The sequence below is a fragment of the Haliotis cracherodii genome, unplaced genomic scaffold (assembly GCF_022045235.1).
Source record: "Haliotis cracherodii isolate W230 unplaced genomic scaffold, xgHalCrac1.p SCAF_15, whole genome shotgun sequence".
Classification (NCBI taxonomy): Eukaryota; Metazoa; Mollusca; class Gastropoda; order Lepetellida; family Haliotidae; genus Haliotis; species Haliotis cracherodii.
In genome coordinates, this window is record NW_027266270.1 from 17,736,432 (window position 1) to 17,762,561 (window position 26,130).

General features: G+C 42.0%; 1 protein-coding gene across 1 annotated transcript in view; it reads right to left on the bottom strand.

The window, feature by feature from the left end:
* Positions 1–26,130, bottom strand: part of LOC139462337 (oxysterol-binding protein-related protein 8-like) — a 135,766-nt gene that overhangs the window by 11,923 nt on the left and 97,713 nt on the right. The window contains 10 exon segments of the mRNA XM_071243988.1: positions 723–835; positions 1,887–1,958; positions 2,999–3,150; positions 3,913–4,107; positions 4,852–4,936; positions 9,767–9,889; positions 10,472–10,660; positions 12,028–12,132; positions 14,735–14,758; positions 23,244–23,335. Of these exon segments, the coding sequence (XP_071100089.1) occupies positions 723–835; positions 1,887–1,958; positions 2,999–3,150; positions 3,913–4,107; positions 4,852–4,936; positions 9,767–9,889; positions 10,472–10,660; positions 12,028–12,132; positions 14,735–14,758; positions 23,244–23,335 (1,150 nt within the window).

The window sequence follows — 26,130 nt, forward strand, 5'->3', positions numbered from 1 at the left end:
CAATGAAACAGGATATTTACATCGTCCTACTCATTTTGGTAGCTCAAGGGTTAAATAGGCATAAGTGATTTTCAACCTGCAAACTTTCTGCAAGATTTCTTCTGCTATTCTTTACTCCTATCATCCTAACTTTGTTTCCTATTGCAAGTTGTAGGTGTGTTATGGATTTGTTTCAATACCATATCGATATTCATAAATTTGTTTCAATACAGTATTTGACATTATGTCAACTGGCCAATCAGAGAGCAAGAACACAAAAATGCCATTTAGAAAGTGATTGAATGTAACAAATGTTCTATTTGGGAAAAAACCCAAAAAGTACGAGAATCTGAACTTTACTAAGAAAGTGTTATCCCAAATAAAACATTTTTTACAGAGAGCCACGCTCTGGCAGTGTGGGTTCCAATCCCGGATAGGACTAAACCCCAAAAAGTACAAGAATCTGTGCTTTACTAAGAAAGTGTTATCCCAAATATAACATTTGTTACATGTGACTTTCTAAATGGCATTGTGTTTTCATAGCTTTCGGCCATGGGAGCCGTGCCAATTTACACTTGTCAGAGGGGTACACAAAGTACATAATCTAGACTACCGGTTGTCAGACATTCATTTTTGTGGAAGTCTCGGTGGCTGAGTGGGTTAGATCGCTGACTTTGTGTGCTGGCAATTAGGTGCCTCACTCTTTATTAAAGTGGGGGCACCAGCTGGGGTGTTGAACTCACTCTGAGAGCAGGTCCGCATGGTAGTAGTAGTCAGAGAGTTTGTCCAGGAACGACCTTGGTTCTAAGATAAATGTTGGCAGCACAACCTTTGACAAATCCATACCTGGACGAACCTGAAGAATACAGATTAAATTTAGATTACTGATATAATTTACACATATATACAGATTGCCATAATTACATATATCCCCTTAGACCACCGGGCTCACTACAGGGATCCTCTTGGACCACAGGACTCACAACTGAAATCCCTTTAGACCACAGGACTCACTACTGAGATCCCTTTAGACCAATGGGCTCACTACTGAGATCCCATTAGACCACCAGGTTTACTACAGGGATCCCATTAGACCACAGGACTCACTACAGGGATCCCCTTAAACGACTGGACTCACTACAGAGATCCCCTTAGACCACTGGACTCACTACAGGGATCCCCTTAGACCACTGGACTCACTACAGGGATCCCCTTAGACCACTGGACTCACTACAGGGATCCCCTTAGACCACTGGACTCACTACAGGGATCCCCTTAGACCACTGGACTCACTACAGGGATCCCCTTAGACCACTGGACTCACTACAGGGATCCCTTTAGACCACCAGGTTCACTACAGGGATCCCCTTAGACCACTGGACTCACTACAGGGATCCCTTTAGACCACTGGACTCACTACAGGGATCCCCTTAGACCACTGGACTCACTACAGGGATCCCCTTAGACCACTGGACTCACTACAGGGATCCCTTTACACCACTGGACTCACTACAGGGATCCCCTTAGACCACAGGACTCACTACAGGGATCCCCTTAGACCACAGGACTCACAACTGAGATCCCCTTAGACCACCGGGCTCACAACTAAAATCCCCTTAGACCACAGGACTCACTACTGAGATCACCTTAGAACACTGGGCTCACTACTTAGATCCCTTAGACCACAGGACTCACTACCGAGATCCCCTTAGACCACAGGACTCACAACAGGGATCCCCTTAGACCACAGGACTCACTACTTAGATCCCTTAGACCACTGGGCTCACTACGTAGGCCCCCCACACCACTGGACTACCCGATGCCCCCATGTATATTTCCCCACAGGCAGGGTTGTGTTGGTAGACAGTGGACTGTGAACCCTTCATCTGAGTACTGCAGCTCATTACCTGTTTGACTAGAGTCCAGATTAGACTTTTATTCTCATCATTCACTTCTTCTGTTTGGCACGTGTCTCCTTGCTGAAATCAAAACATTTGCTTCGGCCATTATCTCCACATATCATTTCATTGGTTTTTATTTTTTCTGTCTGCTGTCAACAAGTGTATCATTATTACCAATTACAACAGATCATAAAACCAGTGAAGCGACAGAGCTTATACCATGCCACCTGCTGTATCCTGGCTGTTCATCCTCTACAAATAGCTTCAATAGCAAACTATATTAACAGTAATTTTTAAACAGTCATACTAACAGTAAACAGTGATACAGGGTATTCACAATGATGTTACGGTGTGCCCTTTGAAATATTTGTTGCCAAAAGATGAGACAAACAGTATCTTCAAACTTGGCGATTTTCATTTTACCATAGCAAGATAATAAGCAGCTAGCAATTTTATAAATTTGCCCCTTCCTGTTTTTAAGATTGATACTATTTTCTATTTCTGAATGCCACACATAATCGAGTCTGGACCAGACAATCCAGTGATTGACAATCATGTGCATCGATCTATGCAACTGGGATACGATGACATGTATCAACCAAGTCACCAAGCCTGACCACCCGATCCTGTTAGTCGCTTCCTATGACCTATCCTAGCCCAGATCTTTACGTATAGTTAATGTCATGATTGACATTAAACATATCACATGTGCATTTCCCACATATCCAGTGCTAAAAGCTTCATGTACATATTCACAAGGAATTCATGTACCTACATACGAACCCTTTAGCCCTTGGGATGCAGGGAATTTAAAACATTTATATACATTCTTCTTCCATTGAGGAGAAAATCATATTGGAGAAAGTAGAGATAGGTCACCTGTTAACCACTAGGCTACCCTACCACCCCTATCTGTTGAGATGACAGCGCTACACTGAACATGGAAATGAGGTGAGGTGAGATGGGGTTTAACGTCGCATCCAAGATTATTGCTCTTATATAGCAATATCTTCACAGGTTTTTTCAATACCACCAAAGTCATAACACTAAGAGTTCAATAGAGATTCCTGCAAATGCATTTCCCAGTTCTTGTAAGTTCTCTATAAAACATTCCATACCTGTCCAAGTTCCTCAGTAAAATTCTCCACATATTGACTCTCCAGTGGGCGAACATTTTCATCGAATGTCTTGTCATTCTCATAATCTGACTGGCTTGACTCGGAATCACAGTTGGCCTCCTCTCGATCAGTCCTACTGTCTTCGTCTAGACCTGCAGGAGAAATTAGACATATGAGCTCTTGCACTCGTGGATACGGCACAGCCAAATGATACAAACAGTAATTTACTCAGGCTCTGTGTCAGTCATAATGTCTGAGTTGAACACAGATCATCACTTGAGCTATTTCATGTTTTAGAGAATCCAGTTATAGTCCCTAGCTCCTCAAATATTTTAGGATGGTTTTAAACCCCTTTTTTCAATATCACGGCAGGGACACCAGAAATGGGCTTCACACATTGTACCCATGTGTGGAATCGAACTCAGGTCTTTGGCTTGACGAGTGAAAGCTTTAACCACTAGGCTACTCCAATGACACCCTTAAACATTTGCTAACACATACTATTACTAAACATTACAATGCACATATTTTCTAAATTTGTAATGTGATAGAATGAATAATGTGTTCCATAAACAATAAGTTTTCCTAAGGATTTCTAAACAAATATAAAACTCTTGGTTGGGATATGCTGGGCGTGTTGGACCTGAGGAAAAAACATGTTGCAAAAATAAATTTAATCGTTCAGTTCTTTTCAGCGAAAAAAAGTTGTGCATTCTGAAGTTGTGGCCGAAACATAATACCTTGACCCTGTTCCACAGAGGGGTCGTAGGGTTAGGACGATCCTAACTCCCATACTTCAACACTGACTTACGACAGTCGAAGTGCCACGATCATTTTATACAACGGGGCCCTGGCCCCAACAGAATACTCATTGTATTGTCAGTCCCCATATAGGTCTTAAATATGTCACTGACCTTGCCCTTCAAAGTGTTTTTCGCAGTCACTCTCATTGAGGTTATCGGTCTCGTTCTCAAATGTGGCCATTATGGTGTCATGATCTGCGTCTACGTCTGCATCTGCCGCTTGCAACTCCCGGTCCTTCGTCATGGACCGCATCAACAGGCTGGTACATCGGAGAGCAAGCTCCAGCGCATCCATCCAGCACTTACCTGCAGAAGAGTGGGTATGTGTGTTCATGTCAGCAGAATGTTTGTTTGTTTGTTTGTTTAACGCAGCACTCAGCAATATTCCAGCTGTATCATGGCGGTCTGTAATTAATCGAGTCTGGACCAGACAATCCAGTGATTAACATCATGAGCATCGTTCCAAACAATTGGGATACAATGAAATGCATCAACTAAGTCAGCGAGCCTGACCACCAGATCCCCCTAGTCGCCTCTTATGACAAGCATGGGTTACTGAAGATCACTTCTAACCCAGATCTTTATGAGTTTGATGCCATAAAAATTATAGCTGTCTTCATCACAGTTTAATATGGACTTGTATATGACTTTGGATCTCATACTCTTTAACATAAGAGCATGGCGCTTGCTGAATGTTTCTTTGATTGTTTGTTGATTAACACGCATTTGGGATACAATGACTGCATCAACCAAGTCATCGAGTCTGACCACCTGATCCCGTTAGTTGCCTCTTACGACAAGCATAGTTGCCTCTTACAGCAAGCATGGGCAAATCTTGCTTTCGGCCCCGAGACCATTGGTTCTTGTTACACTTAAGGGAGGCAACTCCTGCTGTGAGGGTACCACAATCTCACACAGACACCAACAACTCTGGTCTTCACCCATTGGGAAACAAATCCTGATCTGTGGTTTGTGAACATTTTACAACAAGCTAAGCTACGTCCCCCATCTCCACATTACACGTTCTGCTGCAACAACAAACATACAAACCTGCGGCCTCAGATGGCGCTCGGAATATCAGGTAGGAATAGGGAAGAGGCTGTACAAAGGCACCGATTGTCTCCCCTTTGGGACCCTGAAAAAATAGAAAGTTACCTTCAGTTTCATTGTGTTTAGACCATTATGATCATGTTACTGCTCTTGCAATTGATTCTGAGCTAGGAATTCACTGGCCATTCTGAATATGCATTTTAGCCAGTAAAAGTCACACAACTAAAGGTCATTATGCAAAATCATAGATAAATTATATATCCACCATATCAGGGTTTAAGTCAGAGAAACCACTCAAATCTGTTGATTCCAAAAGGGTTATATAAATGTTTGCTTGATCAGCATGTTTTGCAAAAATATTTGTGAAAAGTAAAATTCTGGCTTCCAAACATTTTGTACAATATGCCATGACAGATTAATATAGTAGTATGGACTTAGTAATATGAAAGAATTAGGGGACATGCCGGTAGTAGCAGACAATAGGGCTGGACTGGGTAACTCAGGTACTTGGATCGGTGGGTACGGAGTAGTACTCGGGTACCCACAGGACTACCCAGACCTGTGGTTAGTCACATGATTATATTGTTTAATGGCACAAATTCCAAACATTTTGTACAATATGGATGAAAATCTAATAACCAATTGATTGTGGCATAATAACAATGAAAAATTATCAATGATGCCATTATAAAAAACAATTCTTGACAATAAAAAAAAAGATTCAACATATATGGACTTCATCTTCTGTAGCAACACAGGGTGTTTGGGTAGATTCGTGGTTAAAGCGTTGGCTCGTCACGCCGAGGACCCAGGTTCGATTCGCGTCCGACATGGGTACAATGTGTGAAGCCCATTTCTGGTGTCCCCAGCTGTGATATTGCTGGAATGTTGCTAAAAGCGGCGTAAAACCAAACTCACTCACTCACTCAGGTAGCCCAGCCATGCAAGGCGCACAATTTGCTGTGCAGAGTTGTGTCCCTTGAGCACACAAGACACGAGCCTGACCAGCGGATCCATTCAGTCGTCTCTAACCACAAGGTGATGTTTCTGGGGACCTATCTTCACACCCCATGGGTTCACAAGGAACCATCTATAGTCACCGAGCCTGACCACCTGATACATTCATTAGCCTCTAATGACAAGGTGATGTTTCTGTTGACCTATAGTCACACACCTTGGGATCTGAGGACCTATAGTCACACCCCTTGGGTTCTGGGGACCTATAGTCACACCCCTTGGGTTCTGGGGACCTATAGTCACACTCCTTGGGTTCTGGGGACCTATAGTCACACCCCATGGGTTCTGGGGACCTATAGTCACACCACTTGGGTTCTGGGAACCTACAGTCACACCCCTTGGGTTCTGGGGACCTAGTCACACCCCTTGGGTTCTGGGGACCTATAGCCACACCCCTCATAGTTCTGGGTACCTAGTCACACCCCTTGGGTTCTTGGGACCTATAGTCACACCCCTTGGGTTCTGGGGACCTAGTCACACACCTTGGGATCTGGCGACCTATAGTCACACCCCTTGGGTTCTGGGAACCTATAGTCACACCCCATGGGTTCTGGGGACCTATAGTCACACCCCATGGGTTCTGGGAACCTATAGTCACACACCTTGGGTTCTGGGAACCTATAGTCACACCCCTTGGGTTCTGGGAACCTATAGTCACACCCCATGGGTTCTGGGAACCTATAGTCACACCCAATGTGTTCTGGGAACCTATAGTCACACCCCTTGGGTTCTGGGGACCTATAGTCACACCCCTTGGGTTCTGGGAACCTATAGTCACACCCCTTGGGTTCTGGGGACCTATAGTCACACCCCTTGGGTTCTGGGAACCTATAGTCACACACCTTGGGTTCTGGGAACCTATAGTCACACACCTTGGGTTCGGTGAACCTATAGTCACACACCTTGGGATCTGGCGACCACAGCTTCACAAGGAACCAACCAAGTCACACAGCAATGTGGAATGTAAACACCAGTCTGTGTCACATAAACCTCCCTGTCTATATACAGCTCAATCTAGCCGGATCAATAATGCATTGTTTTACAAGTCTACTACACACAGGCTGGACAGTATGGCCATCATTCATAAAACTTTGATCAGTCTGACTCCAGGCGTTCGGTTCAAAGAACTTCTGAGAGGTCTGGCTTCTTCACGATGTAAGAAGGATTCTGGGCTTGAGGAGTTTTGCTATTGAATGAAAAACAGGGTGTGATATAGACTACTCCAAACAAGTATGAACACCCAAATTTTGAAAAGCAAACTTTCATTGTATACAAAGGTTTAAGAACACCTGATTCTTGGCATGACAGAATAGTAACAAACTCAAAGGGACCACTATTTTAAGTTTGTATTCGGTATACATATTTCGTGTGTGTGTGTGTGTGTGTGTGTGTGTGTGTGTGTGTGTGTGTGTGTGTGTGTGTGTGTGTGTGAGAGAGTGAGTGAGTGAGTGAGTGAGTGAGTGAGTGAGTGAGTGAGTGAGTGACAGAGATGAGTAATATTGAATGGTAAAGAAAGCTTTGAGGTACTGAGAGTTCAAAGATAGCTAAATTGAACCCTGATTGGTTGGCTGGATCGATTCAACTTCCACTATCATCATAAGATATGAACTATACTACTCAATAGAAATTAAGGACCACCTGATTCTTTCACATTACTATTACTATCTGTCATGCCATGACAGATTAATATAGTAGTATGAACTACCCAGTAGGACTACCCAGACCTGTGGTTAGTCACGTGATTATATTGTTTAATGGCACAAATTATCTAGAACTCTATGGTTACACTATAAGTGACAAATGTTCACCTTTCTTTCTGACTATGCACATATTCCTTCTGAGTGAGTGAGTATGGTTTTACGCCGCTTTTAGCAATATTCCAGCAATATCACGGCGGGGGGACACCAGAAATCATATTCCTTCTGACTTTATATGTTTGCATAAAGATAAAACTTCAGTCAACTTCAGTGTGTGCATGATTGTTTTATACGTGTATCTAAACACATTTTGACAGGAGTACGGTCAAACATTTCTCAATCGGTCATTTTGTACCTATCTCTTGAGGCCTACAGGAGGTACCCAGATAGGGGGGTGGGTCCCCGGGTAGTCAATTCTGACTCATCCCAGCCCTAGTAGAAAACACACAAATGAATGCTGTTTGACAAATATTGTCCAAAAGCAGTAACACAGGATTCTGCATCAAGATAGACAACAACACCTCCAGCTGGACTGTTTATGGCAACAGTGACATTTAGATGCCCTGATGAAAAGCGTCTACCACTAGGTCAGCTAGACATGCATACCGACTGTTTCTATTTCACAAGCTTTGAGTGCATCAGGTCTCTTGTCTGTCTGCCCTAACCATCGCGTTGCTATTGTCATCTAGACTTGCCCCAGGTGTACATATTATGTTTAGAAGCATTCTTCATACCATTTGTCTTTGATGACAAAATACACTTTGTTATACAGACTGTATTGATCAGTGCCAGAAATTTCATATTCTATTTTCTTATCAGTTTATTTGGCAGTGTCTTAATAGCAACATATATGTATATTTAAAGTGTCACATTTGATCTACACTTTAAATATGTCAGTTTTGGTATGTTAATATGCATGATATTCCTGATTTGGAACCAAGGAGAATGCATGTTATGACCAATATGAAAGAATAATGTTTGTCCCAAATAAATAGCTTTGCTCTTAAAATAAGTGAGTGAGTGTTATTTCATGCTGCTTTTTGCAACAATCCAGCAATATCAAGGTGGGGGATATTAGAAATGGGCTTCACACATTGTACCCATGTGGGGAATCGAACCCGGGTCTTCAGCGTGACAAGGGAACACTTTAACCACTAGGCTACCCGACCGCCCCTTGCTCTTAAAGATTAACTCATGACTGTATTCTTTTGGCCTAATCCCTGGACAGTTGCCTGGTATGTCACAATTTGTCACTAGTCATTTCACAACAAACACGAAACAAAATGGCTAGTCTTTGTGTAAGGATAGACTTTGAAGGGGGTTTTAAGGAACTGTTTATTGAAACATTTAGTTGGTAGGTTGAAACAGAATACAAAACGTACAATGCATACGATCCTGCTGTCAGACTGTCAAGGCGTGGAACGTACCTTTGTGGCCCATATAGACTGGTCCAGGGTGTGGAACATACCTTTGTGGCCCATATAGACTGGTCCAGGGGTGGAACATACCTTTGTGGCCCATATAGACTGATCCGGGGGTTATATATAACTTTGTGGCCAATAAAGACTGGTCCAAGGGGTGGAACATACCTTTGTGGCCCATATAGACTGGTCCAGGGGGTGGAACATACCTTTGTGGCCCATATAGACTGGTCCAGGGGTGGAACATACCTTTGTGGCCCATGTAGACTGATCCGGCGGGGGTTATATATAACTTTGTGGCCAATAAAGACTGGTCCAAGGGGTGGAACATACCTTTGTGGCCCATATAGACTGGTCCAGGGGTGGAACATACCTTTGTGGCCCATATAGACTGATCCGGGGGTTATATATAACTTTGTGGCCAATAAAGACTGGTCCAAGGGGTGGAACATACCTTTGTGGCCCATATAGACTGGTCCAGGGGTGGAACATACCTTTGTGGCCCATATAGACTGATCCGGGGGTTATATATAACTTTGTGGCCAATAAAGACTGGTCCAAGGGGTGGAACATACCTTTGTGGCCCATATAGACTGGTCCAGGGGGTGGAACATACCTTTGTGGCCCATATAGACTGGTCCAAGGGGTGGAACATACCTTTGTGGCCCATATAGACTGGTCCAGGGGGTGGAACATACCTTTGTGGCCCATATAGACTGGTCCAAGGGGTGGAACATACCTTTGTGGCCCATATAGACTGGTCCAGGGGGTGGAACATACCTTTGTGGCCCATATAGACTGGTCCAGGGGGTGGAACAGTTTGAAACAGAAACCATCCTTCTTTGAGGGCCTCTCGATGTGTCGACATGTGTTGAGGAGGACTGTGCCAACCCAGTGACTGCTCTGTGGGAGGGAACAATGTTGTCAGAGTTACTACTACAACTGCAGCTACTACATCCACTACATCCACTGTACACAAAGTCTCTCATTGCATTGTCCTTAAATGGACTTTTGAGGCAATGTCTGGGGACAAAACTTTACTGTGTCCTCAAGAGTTTCAAGCTGAACACTGACTTCACGACTTTTGGTAATGGTTTGTTTGTTTGTCTGTGTTTGTGCCTGTTTGTTGCTTATTGCAGAACTCAGCAATATTTAATCTATATGATCCATCTAAATAATCGAGTCTGGACCAGTTAATCCAGGGATTGATATCATGAGCATCAATCTACGCTGGGATACGATGATATGCATCAACCACGCCAACTAGTGCTTGTTTTAGCCCCTTAATGCTGAATGCCAGACAGGGTAACAACAAGTACCATCTTTTGGTATGACGTGGCCGGAGATTGAACCCCAGACCTTCTGCTCTCCGAGCGGACGCTCTACCACTAGAGCATGGGGGAGGTCACGGGGGTTCTGGAATGGCACATGGTAGAGTATATATGGTTGTATACTATCACACCACGTGTTTTACACACAATTTACCTTTTGCTTCTCGTTCTTGTACAACACCAGGTAGCCAGGCTTGAGGACACACCACAACTTGGTCCAGCTTTTTAACGATCCGCGAACCTTCAGCCAATCAGCAAGAACTATCACTGAGCGGTCTTTGAGCGTGCTCAGTAACTCCTTAGCAGCTGCCTTTTTCTGGCTCCGATAATTTTTCTTTTGTACCTGTGTTAAATTAATTGAAATAGGTATACGACATTCATAAACCTCTGGTAAAATACATCCTATTGTTTTTTTTTATTTGGGCCAAACCAATGCCGATCAAACCCGTATTCATATGTCCAAGTTTCATTCATGTCACCAAACAACCCAGTGATTGACATCATGAGCATCAATCTATGCAATTGGGATACGATGACACGCATCAAACAAGTCAGCAATCCTGACCTCCCAATCCCGTCGCCTGTTACAACAAGCATAGTCGCCTTTTACGGAAGGCATGTGTTGCTGAAGATCACTTGACAAATTGAACTGTTGATAAGATATTTGGATTTAACCATAGTGAGTGAGTGAGTTTGGTTTAACACCGCTTTTAGCAATATTCCAGCAATATCACGACAGGGGGACACCGGAAATGGGCTTCACACATTGTACCCATGTCAGGAATCGAACCCCGGTCGTCGGCGTGACGAGCGAACGCTTTAACCACTAGGCTACCAGACCGCCCCGGATTTAACCATAAACAGCACTTCAGTAATATCACAGCATGTCAGCTTTATGTAAAGGGAAAGTTCAAAGACGATAAACGTAAGAAACTGGCAGCCATGTTACCCTGGATGGCAAGACAGCAAGGATGATGATCTGATCAAACCCCGGTACCAAACATTCTGGAGTGAGTGAGTACAGCTTTACGCCGCTTTTAGCAATATTCCAGCAATATCACGGCGGGGGACACCAGAAATTGGCTTCACACATTGTACCCATGTCGCGAATCGAACCCTGGTTTTCGGCGTGACAAGCCAATGCTTTAACCACTAGGCTACCCGACCTCCCTGTGGATTCTAGAATGGCTGTAGGCCGATTTACAGTAAATGGAATTTTTCTTCTATCACAAACCTTGAGGTGAGGTGAAATTGGGTTTAACGTCGCGTCCAAGATTGTTGCACTTATATAGCGACGTGCATGCACGTGCATGTCTGTGTGTGTGGCTGCTTGTACTAGTTCGAAGTGTTGTCGATTTATAGACTGCTAACTCACTGAGATACCATGTCGCAGTTTAACATGAATACCCCACTCAGACACAGTATACTGACTCCGAGCCGACCAGTCCTTGTTTTAGCCCCTTGATGCCGAGCGCCAGGCAAGGTAACAACAAGTACCTTCTTTTAATGTCTGTTGGTATGACACGGCCAGGCGGATGTTCTACCACTTGACCGTGGAGGCGATCCATAAACCATGAGAAAATAGATTATATATGCTGTTGGAATAAAAGAAACAAAAAACATGGTTTTATAATCTTACACAAATGCCCATTAATTTGATCTTTTTCGTTTTAGTCTTGACAAAGTCTCACTGTATATCTTGTAACTGACCTTGAGCGATTCTCTCTTTGACATCTTGGTGGCCGTAGATGAAGGCGTAGATGTTGTTGGTGCCGCCGTCTTGTCCGTGATGGGGGTGAACAGCCGACTCTCAGACTGCAATAGAAGTTGCTACATAGAGTGAGTGAGTGAGTATGGGTATACTCCGCTTTTAGCAATATTCCAGCAATATCACAGCAGGTGACATCAGAAATGGGCTTCACACATTTTACCCACATGGGGAATTGAACCCGGGTCTTCGTCAAGATGAGCGAACCTTTTAACCACTCAAGTAGGCTCGACCGCCCCTGCTACGTAGAGAATCTCACTCAACTGTCTTTTAATATATCAACTCCGAGGCTTGTAAGCTTAATGTAGGATTTGAAATGATGAAAGCAGATCCTGGCATAGCCAAGGGAAGCAACTTGTGGCTGTGATTAATAATCTGTTTATCCCTTAATGTAAATGATATAATACGCAAAGTAGTAATTGAGCAGATTATGAGGGAGTGATAGTCATTAGGTGAACTATGGTATTACCACCCTGAGTGAGTTGTGTTTAACGCCACTTTGAACAGTATTCCAGTTATATCACGGCGTCTTTGCTTAATGTGGGGGGAAAGCTTGAAGTAATGCAGGTTTCAGACGTTTACCACTTTGCTGAAACCCACTGACAAACGTAGAAACATAACCACTTTGAACAGTGTTCCAGTTATATCACAGCGTGTTTGCTTAATGTGGGGGGAAAGCTTGAAGTAATGCAGGTCTCAGACGTTTAACACTTTGCTGAAACCCACTGACAAACCTAGACACATAATCAGGGCGAACCAGGATTCGAACCCGTGACCAGGAAAGATTTCTGACGTGCCCAAGGGATGCAACTCTGCTTGGCAAATTGTAACACTTTAAGCTGACTGGGCCACCTGTGCCCCTACTATCTCCACGACACTTTTATTGTAATAATGCGTTGTACTGCAGCCCCAGGATAGAGAGTGTAACATTACAGTGTTCCTGCTGGTTCTTGAAACTGCCAGTCCTGGTGGACTGGTAACTCTAAAAATTACTGGTCCCCCCTAATATTTGTCAGTCCCAACTTTCAACAAATAAAAAACACATGAAAATTACCCGGTTAGAATTCTTTCAACATCATGTTCAATGCAATGATGTCATCTCTGAAGTAACTTAGTTAGATCTACACATCATTTACACAAGTTCAGTCACAATTTTCTCTTCTTCTTTTTTAATATTGCAAGTGAGTGAGTATGGTTTTAGCAATATTCCAGCAATATCACGGCGGGGGACACCAGAAATTGGCTTCACGCATTGTACCCATGTCGAGAATCGAACCCGGGTCTTCGGCGTGAGGAGCGAACGCTTTAACCACTGGGCTACCCGACAGCCCCTTAATATCCTTGCACCCAAAATCGACAAGGGGAAACCCTGATGGTACAGACAAGCTGATTTATTTCGGCAGTCACATGAATTACCGGTCCAAGCCTAATTTTACTGGTAAACAGGAACACTGCATTACCTCCATAGTAGAGGAACGGTGCAGGAAATCAAACTCAAACTGTTTGCATGGAAAACAGACACAGAAACCATTGTGCTACCCTGTGAATGGGTCAATCTCATTAAGTCAGATCTCTTACGCGGATACACGTCTCTGTGTAAACGTCTGAGGACGTGATCTTCTTAGAAGGTAGTGTCAGGCGAATCCTGAGCGATCTTCATCAAATGAAGGATGTGTGAGTTCTGGAGCCAATCAGATGTCAGTTTAAACAACTCTGTTTCACTTCTCAGTTGTCTCAAGTGGTAAGATATGATTCATGGCAACGTGGTACATGTAAGAGTTGAACTTCATATATAGTGTTAAATAGGGTGAAACGATACAGCAAGGTCACGATACAATATGTACCATGATACATAGGTCGTGATGATACATATTGCGATACTCATCTTTACGACAAACCATGGTGAAAATTATTGACTATAAAGATTTCAGAGCAGGTTCAAAAGGACAAGCTGGCTGTAGGCACATGTTTGTAGAGGCTTTTTTTAGTGGTAACTTGAAACGCTAATTTACAACCCATTTTGCAATATTTGACTGACAAAAACACTGAGGGCTCATGAAACGAGTTGTCATTTATTTTAGCAAGTGATTTGTCTTGTATTCATACAGAGAAAAACATCTTGTGTAACATATCGTTGCATGAAAACTTGTCTCACGTATTGTTTCACCGCTAGTGTAATGGCTGGGGGTGGTTTGTGGGCAGTATAATGAGGGAAGGACTAGGATGCTAGGAAGTGGAGGTACCAAGTTGAGGTTTATATATGACGATGGGTCAGCCATATATTGTGAGAAGGCACTGGGGGTTCAAAGCAGTTGCATCACAACAAAGCAGTGCCGTGTGTCCTCGTCAGCAGATATTAGTTATATCATGATAGCCTGAAACGTATCAAGTCTGGACCTAGCAAACTGCTTTCAATTAAAAGTCTGAAAATTGAATCGCATCATTACTTCTCTAACAGTTAAACACTTGCAGGACAAGTATCTGAGATTATTTTCTGGTCTTCACTCATCATACCATCCATCTTTGTTGCCGGAACAATAAGCATGAGGACGATGCTATTAGATGCTGATCAAAGGACACTTGATGGATTGTACCTATATATGTGGGGAATAGAGTATGGGTTTGTGCATTATCAGCGAGCACACTTACCATTGGGCTACCCACACTTCCCCGCTGGAAACAAGAATATAAAGTTCAAAGGTTTGGGGAAGGGTGGAGCAACATGGGGTTCATGTTGACGCTAACAATTCTGGGGGACACAGGCGATGGTGAAACCATCACGAGCACTAGCGTAGTGCTGACAAACCAAGAAACATAATCAGAGTAGAATCTTGGATTCGAACCTACATTTATTTATGTCAGTGTTTTGCCATTCTCTTTAAAATCAGATTCTTGCTGCCGCTAAACAAAGATCTGAGGACATCCCATTACGGGTCACATCAGAAGGACCTTTCGGAAACTATGACCGATCGTATGGGAGTGCTTCCTACATATTGTGCAACACCTCCTCCGTTCAAATGTTTATCCCACGAAAGCGAGAGATAGACGATAATTTTGACAGAATCAGTCGTACGGGCCATAACTGTCGTTCGGAATACCCCGTGTTAAGGTTTTCGAGGTTACATGATTAGAAAACACATTCACTTTCATGGTCTGGTAAGCGACACTTTCATTGTTTGGATGAAATGTCGTTCTGACGTGACCCGTAATGGTATGTCCTCAGATCTTTGTTCAGCGATAGCGAGAACTAAGATCTGATTGTAATGTGATTGGTGTCTAGCATGCCTAAGGGAGGCAACTCTGCACAGCAACTTGTGACGCCCTAGAGGGCTGGTTCATCCGAACCATCTATTAGCCACAAACCCGAACTTAAGTGTGACAAGTGAGCACCCTAACCACAAAGCTAATGGTTTGGTAGGAAATCCTCATATATTATGGATCTGGATTTAACGTTTTCAAAACATCTAATAAATCAAAAACACGCATATCAGGGCTGTCGTTTATCCAAAATGTCAATAAATCAGCGTGAGAATGAGCCAACAAGGACACCTGTCATTGTTATCTTCCACTAAGAACATGTCTTACCCTCATGTTTTTGAAAGACTTTCTATCAAGTATCACTATTAACAAAATGCCAAACATCACGAAAGTCGGCTTAATGTTAAGATAATATTTACACACAATACTAATCATATTTGTAGAGATATTATCATGTTAGTTATGGATACAGTATTACGAGAGACATTGTATCATTTAATGGACTGTGTCATCGATGCAATACACATCAATCTGATAACTTGATATCACAACCCAATAAATATGCAAATGTCGTCACTTTGCTGGAACTACTTTCAATAAGCTCAATATATCATTGCACATCTTCCCGAGGCATGGGAGATAACTGACTATAAAAGTCAAGTTTCCACCCTTGCCGAACAAGGCAGAAACTTCTGGGCTCGATTGTAGCGCCACCAGTGGCTAATAAGAGTTATGTCCCTTCCCTGTTCCTCCTTATTGACCAGAAAGATTCCATCGCTTATATCACTTGTATTTGCTTCAAACAAAATGGGGGGGATGCAGTCAAGAGGATCTGATCGATAATCTATATTGTAATAAAACGGGTCTTACCCCGCAATGTGCATTAAATCACTTGAGCACCTTGATTAAAAACATGAAAAGACTTACAAAATATTTGTCGATGCCAAGTTGGCAGTGGACATGCTTTGTAAAGCCTGCAGTCGAGTGAAATCTGCTCATTGAAATCATGTTGTTTATGAACTGGGTGTCTACTTCGTTTGGATTTGGATTTGGATTGGACTATGCAAAGACTTGTTAGTCCAGCCAAAATGTAACTCCAGAAATCCGGCCTAGTTTGGCAAGGGCGGTAACTGGACTTGTACAGTCAGTTAACTCCCTTGCCTCGGGAAGATGATCAATGCAATGGCTGCTTCATCAGTACACTTGATCATGTCGTGCATTTAGATACTCGTTTCCGATTGGTTACTGATGAAGCAGTTTTTACACCACTGACAGATAATTACAAATTTCATATACAATGATATGATAAAAGTTTCTAAAACCTATAAACATCTTTTAAATACAGTTTAGAGAACTAAACTGGGCATATCTGATTGTAGTGCGAGGGCAATAACTCTGGATGTGTTTTCATCATGTGCTGTCAAGATGTCTGTGAAGATATTTAAGATAAACAGGTGAAAATTGTGCTTTCTCCTTTTTTTGTAGCCAACAGTCTCTACCGAGTCCCAGTACATACATAAATCTCACATACAGGGTACGTTATACCCTATTTTCTCTCTCTCTTTCTCCCCCCACCCCCACCCACCCCCCTCACCACCATTCCCAAGACAGGTCAACAACAAATAGAATACATGTTGCCAAAAATCCCCAATACGTTTCAATAGGTTATTCCTGTTGTGTGTGAGTTTCTGTCAACAAGCATTGGCTGCAAAACAGTACATTGCTCTTTATCATAAATGAGGCCGTTCACTCTAGCATTGCATTCATATGTGGTCAGCTACAGATAGGCTTCCTTACTTAACGGACCGATATCACAACATTACGTACTACTCAACTTTTGATAGGGATTGGGAGTATCCAGGTGAGGTCTGAATGTGATCAACTCCTAGAAATGTTGTCATACAAATAGTATTCAATATTGCCACGGAACTGAAGCATGTGGAGCTTCATTTCAAGTTGATTAAACGCAAATACACAGGTCAATAATGTACCTGTTCCTTCAACAACTATGAGTATGGGCTATCTCAGTGTCCCTATCAAATGGTGAGAAGCATATGACAAAGCATATGACTACCGTATTTCCTCTATTAGACGCCAGACCTCTAATAGATGCCGGCCTCTAATAGAAGCCGGGTCAATTGTTCAGTGCAAAAAATAGAAGCTGGGCCTCTAATAGACCCCGGTCCTCTAATAGACGCCGGGTCGATCAATTGATACAATTAATGATCCTTTTTTGAGACCTAAATTTGTGGTCATAGTGAAATGGGGGTATTATTAGAAGCCGGGCCTCCTATAGATGCCAGGCCTCTAATTGACGCCGGGTCAAAGGCTTGTCCGAAATAAATAGATGGGCGTCTAATAGAGGAAATACAGTACCTTCATATGTCCATATCGTATATTGTTACTGGGAATAAGTTATATGTACTGTGCTTGTCAAAAGTTTACATGATACTTAATATATTGTTTATTCCTAATATAAGATGCTTCCGATACAGAACACACTCGGCTTACAGTTAATATGTATTAATCGTTGTCATTGCTCATTCTAAAAATCATGCAAAGGCTGATAGGCCAGTTGTTGTCTTGTGAATACATATGCATCAGATTACAAACGCTTGATGGTGATCAAAAGATCTAACTGTCACAAACAAATATAGCACCGATTCTTAATTATTCAGTGTTACTTGTGAACCTGTCTTGGGTAATAACAAGAGTGAGTGAGTACGGTTTCACGCCGCTTTTAGCAATATTCCAGCAATATCACGGCGGGGGACACCAGAAATGGGCTTCACACATTGTACCCATGTCGGGAATCAAACCCGGGTCTTCGGCGTGAGGAGTGAACGCTTTAACCACTAGGCTACCCGACCGCCCCAGAGTAATAACAACAACAAAAGTAACAAGAGTAACAACAAGAATAATAATAACCACAACAATGATATTATTATTATAACAACAATAACAACGGGTGTGTTTTGCAATCCGAACCTTCATGTACTGTTACTGAGTTTATAACCAGAGTTTGATCTGAGTGTCCTCCAGCTTGTAAAATCCCACACATCCTGTCAATGTTATTGACATGTGCACCTCATAATCCATTTTTTCGATATTCAATGCTTGTGCTAGGTGATTCCCTATCACACAAATATTTATGTTGACGCCAATGAGAGAGACGGATCTGAGAACAACAACAGCGTCAAGGGAATACAGTACCATAATTTTGCCATGAAACAAACAAGAACATCTTACCATCAATAACAGAACGACAGCAAGACAAGAACTTACCACATCAACATGTGTCTGGGCTGGGAGAATTCGTGTCTGGGCTGGGAGAATTCGTGACTACACTTGTGTTATAACATATCTATTTCTTATAAGGAAATTAGGATTAGGGAAATGTATACTTCTTAATCATCGCTCTGCCAACACAGAAGTTATTTATTACATTTATTTTAATTTGTAAATGCCACACTGACATAACTGTATTATTCATAAAGTCGTAATTTTCTTCATAGGAGGTCATGTTATCGTTTCCGTCAGTGACTGAAAAACATAGTTATGTTAATGCAGCAATATTTCAGCTGTATGACGAGGTGTGTAAGTAATCAAATCTCGGCCAGACAAACCAGTAAATTGATATTATGAGCATCGATCCAGGCAATTAGGATTTGAAATCCATGAATCCCAACAGGCAACAAGAGTGTTAAGTTTAATACAAATATAAATTTTAGCAATAGGTTTCACTACAGTTTCTACAATTAGTAAAGCAGTATCTGAGATCAGTATCTGATCATCATAGTGAAACTGTCCACCATATCATCAGTTCAGGAACATATCATCAGTTCAGGAACATATCATCAGTTCAGGAACATATCATCAGTTCAGGAACATGTCATCAGTTCAGGAACATATCATCAGTTCAGGAACATATCATCAGTTCAGGAACATATCATCAGTTCAGGAACATATCATCAGTTCAGGAACATATCATCAGTTCAGGAACATGCCATCAGTTCAGGAACATATCATCAGTTCAGGAACATATCATCAGTTCAGGAACATATCATCAGTTCAGGAACATATCATCAGTTCAGGAACATATCATCAGTTCAGGAACATATCATCAGTTCAGGAACATATCATCAGTTCAGGAACATGCCATCAGTTCAGGAACATATCATCAGTTCAGGAACATATCATCAGTTCAGGAACATATCATCAGTTCAGGAACATATCATCAGTTCAGGAACATATCATCAGTTCAGGAACATATCATCAGTTCAGGAACATATCATCAGTTCAGGAACATATCATCAGTTCAGGAACAGACCCGTGAAGATCCGGGGTAGAATAGGTCTTCAGCAACCCATGCTTGCCGTAAAAGGCGACTATGCTTGTCGTAAAAGGCGACCAAAGGGCTCAGGTGGTCAGGCTCGCTGACTTGGTTTGATGCATGTCATCGATCCCAATTGCGTGAATTGATGCTCACGATATTAATCACTGGATTGTCTGGTCCAGACTCGATTATTTACAGACTGCTGTTATATAGCTGGAATATTGCTGAGTGCGGCGTAAAACAACAAACCAACCAACCAACCAAGTTCAGGAACAAAGCATTATCAATTTATAATGACCACATTCCAGTATCACATGACTGAATGGCAAGTAGGTCAGTAGGATAAAACATCCTGACAAAAATGACAGAAGCGTCCACATTCTCGAGACGACCTTGGGTGAAGCTCCGCCTGGGGCTGAGTCTTGATCAAAGACACATTCATTACCTCCTCTAATTAGTTTCCTATTGTCAAGTGATTGTACAACATATTAACCCTGTCCACTGACATCAAATGAGAGTGCGCAGCTTACGATGGAGATAATTGCATTATGGACTTTGTCCCAATGGAGGTTACAGCATTGCAAGCCCTTTATGACAGACAGCCGTTCTAGAATAATGAGTTAATGTGCGGAATAGGAATCTTGTAGTGCTCTGCACAAGACACGAAGATTGTTTTCGAGCTAATAGTTTTTTTGTGTGACTGGTACTTCTTATTTGACTTTAAAGTAAATTTATTATTTTTGAAGTATTTTTTGTTTTGATTTGGTTGGTTGGTTGGTTTGTTGTTTAACGCCGCACTCAGCAATATTCCAGCTATATGACGGCGTTCTGTAAATAATCAAATCTGGACCAGACAATCCAGTGATTAATATCATGAGCATCGATCCCCGCAATTGGGATTGATGACATGCATCAACCAAGTCAGCGAGCCTGACCACCCGATCCCGTCAGTCGCCTTTTACGACAAGCATAGTCACCTTTTGCGGCAAGCATGGGTTGCTGAAGACTTATTCTACCCCGGAATCTTCACGGGTCTTTTGTTATGAATATTATGAGCAGCTTTTCTGTTTGGTTATTTAACTGTACTGAATGGATTGTCATTTTTTTTTCAGATAAATATGAAACTGGGAGTTATCTTAAAAGATTGTTCAAACCGAACAAACAACACTCCCCTTTCTCACATGTCTCATTTATACTTGGGAATTTCAACTGACATTATATTTAATAATTCATAAAGTCAAAATTAGCCATAGAGGATGTCATATTAATGTTCCAGGCAGAAAAGAATAATAGGTGAGGTGAAATTGGGTTTAACGTCGCGTCCAAGATTATTGCACTTATATAGCGACGTGCATGCATGTGTGTGTGGGTGTATGTGTCTGCTTGTACTAGTCCGGACTGATGCCGATTTATAGTGCTAACCCACTGAGATACCATGCCGCACTTTAACATGAATACCCCACTCAGACACAGTATACTGACTCCGAGCCGACCAGTCCTTGCTTTAGCCCCTTACTGCTGAGCGCCAGACAGGGTAACAACAAGTACCATCTTTTAACGTCTTTTGGTATGATACGTCCGGGGATTGAACCCTGGACCTTCCGCTCTCCGGGCGGACGCTCTACCACTAGACCACAGAGGCGGTCTTGTTCAAACCGAACAAACAACACTCCCCTTTCTCAGATGTCTCATTTATACTCGGGAATTTCAACTGACATTATATTTCATAATTCATAAAGTCATAATTAGCCATAAAGGATGTCATATTAATGTTCCAGGCAGAAAAGAATAATAGACATTCAGTTAATGTTGTTTAAAGCCACACACAACATTACAGCTATATGGTGGCAGTCTGTAAATAATCAAGTCTGGACCAGACAATCCAGTGATTGATATAATGAGCAATGATCAACACTGTCAGGATAAGATGACTCAGACGTTGACTACAGCATACACAGGAAAGAGGTGAGTTCAGGAGCAGTGAGCAGTGAATACCGTATTTTCTTGAGTATAGTGCGCACTGAAGTATAATGCGCACCCCCCTCTAGCGGATTCAGTATTTTGTAAGAATAAAAATCGAATATTATGCTCAGAAAAAATTACACCGTACCCCTCCAACGAATTCCGATAAACGGACGGTTGATGAGAAACTTGGTCAGTACAAATTTAAAATTTGAGGTAAAAAATCACCAGACATGTTGATTTAATGTTTAAATGTATTTTTTGTTCTGCTAGGCATTGTTTTACATCCAGGGATTAAGATTACCTTGTGTATTTTCTCGTATACTAAGCAAGAAACAGCAGTCAATAAGCTGTACACACGTTTTCTTGGAATCTACCGGTGATTTGGTCAAGACACATCCAATGAACTAAAGTTTGTTTCAAGGCGTCAATAGCGGTAATCTGACCGTCGTTGCTGTTAATAACGGTGAGATATACGATCTTCCTATCGCTTCACACACGATTTCGCCGAAATTAATCAAAACAATAATTAAAGGAATTTTGAATAAAATGAATGAAATAAGTTACAAACAGAAGTCCAGATATACAAAGAACACATTTTATAGCCAGACTGTGTAATTACATGATTAATTTGCGTACTTCAGTACAGATTTGTTGACATGGTTTTTCCGATGTTACGTGCTCACGGTAATGTCTTTCTGTTGGGGGAAAAAAACATTAAAACTAATTATTGCGTGTATAATGCACACCCCTTCTACACAGCTGTGTTTTTTCGTGCGCTATAGTGTGCGCTATACTCAAGAAAATACGGAACTACTTTTGTCTGCACAACTTATTATGGATAATTGACATTGAAGAGGACTTGTTGAAAATCTCAAGATTTTTACAGTGTGATGAGAGCCAAGAAACAGGATTTATGGCAACGATAAAATAGAGGTAGGATTTTCACAGGAATTTAAACTTCTTATATAACCAGCTAGTAACTGTGAAACGGGAAGTAAAGCTTATTATTTTCGTGTTTGAGTATGTTCATATTTCAGTGAGAAGAGGATTACACCATGAGGTTTTGTAGCTCACCTGACTTCTCTTTCTTAATTTTCAGAAAACATTACAGACAATATTACAAATTATTTGAAATAAGCAAGCTAATATTCATAACTTTTTCAGGACAGCATTGCTGAGATCCTCTGGACAGGTCTTAAAAAAGACAAATTTCTAGGGCTGTACCTGTGACACAATAGGTGAGGTGAAATGGTGTTTAACGTCGCGTCCAAGATTATTGCACTTATATAGCGACGTGCATGTATGTGTGTGTGTTTGTGTGGCTGCTTGTACTAGACCGGACTGATGCAGATTTATAGTGCTAGCTCACAGAGATACCATGCCACAGTTTAACACGAACACCCCACTCAGACACAGTATACTGACTCCGAGCCGACCAGTCCTTGCTTTAGCCCCTTAATGCTGCGCGCCAGACAGGGTAACAACAAGTAGCATCTTTAAACGTCTTTTGGTATGACGGGGTCGGTGATCGAACCCCAGACCTTCCGCTCTCCGGGCGGACACTTGTGACACAGTAAATGAAGAACGTGATCTACTCACACTAGCCCGCACCCTTGGTGACGGGTGCAATGGTGTGGAGGTGGCGGATGACGGCGTGGGTGGTTCAGCACCATCAGGCACCTCTGAATGGCCTGCAACAGAAGAGAAGAACATAACTACATCATCCCATTCCTAGTGAAATCTAGCTATAAATTATCAAATCACAATGTCTTAATGACATGTACAAATGTAGGTTACAAAATGCACACTTGCAATAACTTCAGTATTAAACGTTAGCATGGCAATGAGTCTATAGGTGACCAGATCTACAAGAAAACCATACACTGTTAATCTTCAACTATCGTACATGAAGTCATTCACCGATTTATTCTGAACTATGATCTATTTTTCAGACTTCACTCTTTCAGTTTCAGACTTGAGAGCATCTTGTAACAGATGACAGCAATGAACAGTCCAATCTGTTGCACAGTGGAACATACAATTAACTAGATATGAATTTCCCTTACTCAAACCAAACATAAAATCTATGAAACAATCAAAATAGGACCATGGTCAATCTAAATGTTAACCTCTTACTAAACTGGTGCAGAAATGTTGAGAGAAGAGAAACTAAACATGATTCTCGAGGAGTGTTTGTGAAATTGGAAAACTATAAACCAAACAAAGTCAACTTTTGAATACCAGTGATAGAATGTGTTTTGATGATCAACTTCTTTCTTTGTACAACTATGCATCTATTCATTACATAATGTCTCTTACTGTCAAGACTTTTAGGCTATCATAGGCAAGAGCAATTATAGCTAGCTAAATTTCAAAGTTGTATGTCCTATTGTGACAAGAAATACTGTATCCCACGTAATAAGCGCCCCGGGCGCTCTCAAAATTAGAGATAGGGAGCTCTTATTAGAAAAAAAGTTTGGTGAAAGATCGTAAATTCCGTGGTTTATGCTGACAGCCTGAAATGATACAAAAGAAAAGTGTGCGTATTATACACAACAGATTTATTTTTCCAGAATTAAATTGCCCATAATTAAGGGTGCATATAACACATGATTGCGTATTATACACGAATAAATAAGTCTTGTGTACATTGATCATTCAGAAGGGTGCTAATTGGGATTGTTCACTAGCCAATATATCAGAAAATATCGCCGTGGGCGCTTATTACAGCGGGGCGCTTATTACGTCGAATACGGTAATATAAATCTGACTATCAACATTCGTGAGTTCTTTTGGCCTGGTTTTACACATGCAAGTGTGAGGCAGGTCACATTCAAGCTATCTGTTCCTGCTTAAGAACATGTCTTCAAACCACCTATACCAGCCCATAAGGTCATTGATCGATTGTTGTTTAACACCCCACTCAGCAATATTTCAGCTATTTGCCAGTGATCTGCCTGGACCAGACCATCCAGTGATTGACACCATGTCAGCATCAATCTATGCAATTGTGATACGATGACATGCATCAACAAGTCCTGGAGACACAAGTAGTCACAATTAAACAAGTGGTCTATGCAATAGCTCTGATGTTAAAGGGTCAAACTTTAGCGGCCCTTAGATTCAATACTATAGAAGCACACCTCGAGACAAAACACTGATTCTTCCCTTCAATGTTCGCTTTAAGAACTGTCACATCAAACACCAATTAGCAGTGAAAATCAGTAGTGAAATTGTAAATATGTACATCCATTGTGCCATCCTTGACACTGTCAGCTGTAAATCGTCAATGTGCTAGGTATTTGATTATGACGGCTTATGCACCACAGATAAGAGCACATGATAGTATCGTGATACCTATTGGATCCCACAGTTGGTAAATCATTGCAGTCCTACTATCCAACAAGTCCCAAGGATCAGGCCACCTGATCCAATAGGTCACTTCCAACTTACAAGCAATGGTCAAGGTTGCTTGGGACCAATTCTCAGTAAACCAGGAATCCCCACAGAGATCACCGCTGAGACATTACCAAGACGACCCTTAGCTTAAACCAGTTCTTAAAGCACACTTTCAAATTTTAGAATCAGTTCCATATTCGAACTTGAGGCTCACCAAACTAAGAGACCGCCTCTGTGGTCTAGTGGTAGAGCGTCCGCCCGGAGAGCGGAAGGTCCGGGGTTTGATCCCCAGCCGCGTCATACAAAAAGACGTTAAAAGATGGTACTTGTTGTTACCTTGTCTGCATGGCGCTCAGCATTAAGGGGCTAAAACAAGGACTGGTCAGCTCGGAGTCAGTATACTGTGTCTGAGTGGGGTATTCATGTTAAACTGTGGCATGGTATCTCAGTGAGATAGCACTATAAATCGGCATCAGTCCGGACTAGTACAAGCAGCCACACACACACATACACATATATGCACATCGCTATATAAGTGCAATAATCTTGGACGCGACGTTAAACCCAATTTCACCTCACCTCACCCAAACTTATAAAGACCAAAACTAAGCAGGTCATTTCAGTAGTTCTAAGCCACAGCTACCATCACACAACCCAGAGTTGCACTGGATGTAAAATCAGTACGTCAGCCTCCATACACTCCAACCAAATCGAAGTTACTTCACTTCAAAACTTTTGCCAATTGCTACCTTCAACAATGGCACAAAGAAGAGACATGGCAGTGTTCGCCATGGTCCAAGTCTCAGCCTGGGCCCTACCAGCTTCTTGTCAATATCCGAAATGACATGTTGCTTTGGCACGGATGTCCATAACACGTTCATATAATCAGCTAATCAATAGCAGCCTGTCAATTTCTAACAACTCCGCTCACGTAAGTCAAAATTACTATAGATAAAACCTACCATTTCCTCACAAAGCACCAACCCATGGCTGGTGATACCGAGTCGCATGTCTCTCTTCCTGCTGAATCAATACGATCTTGTCTATAGCTGTAAGCAGTAGTGGGTGATAATGTCATCACACCACG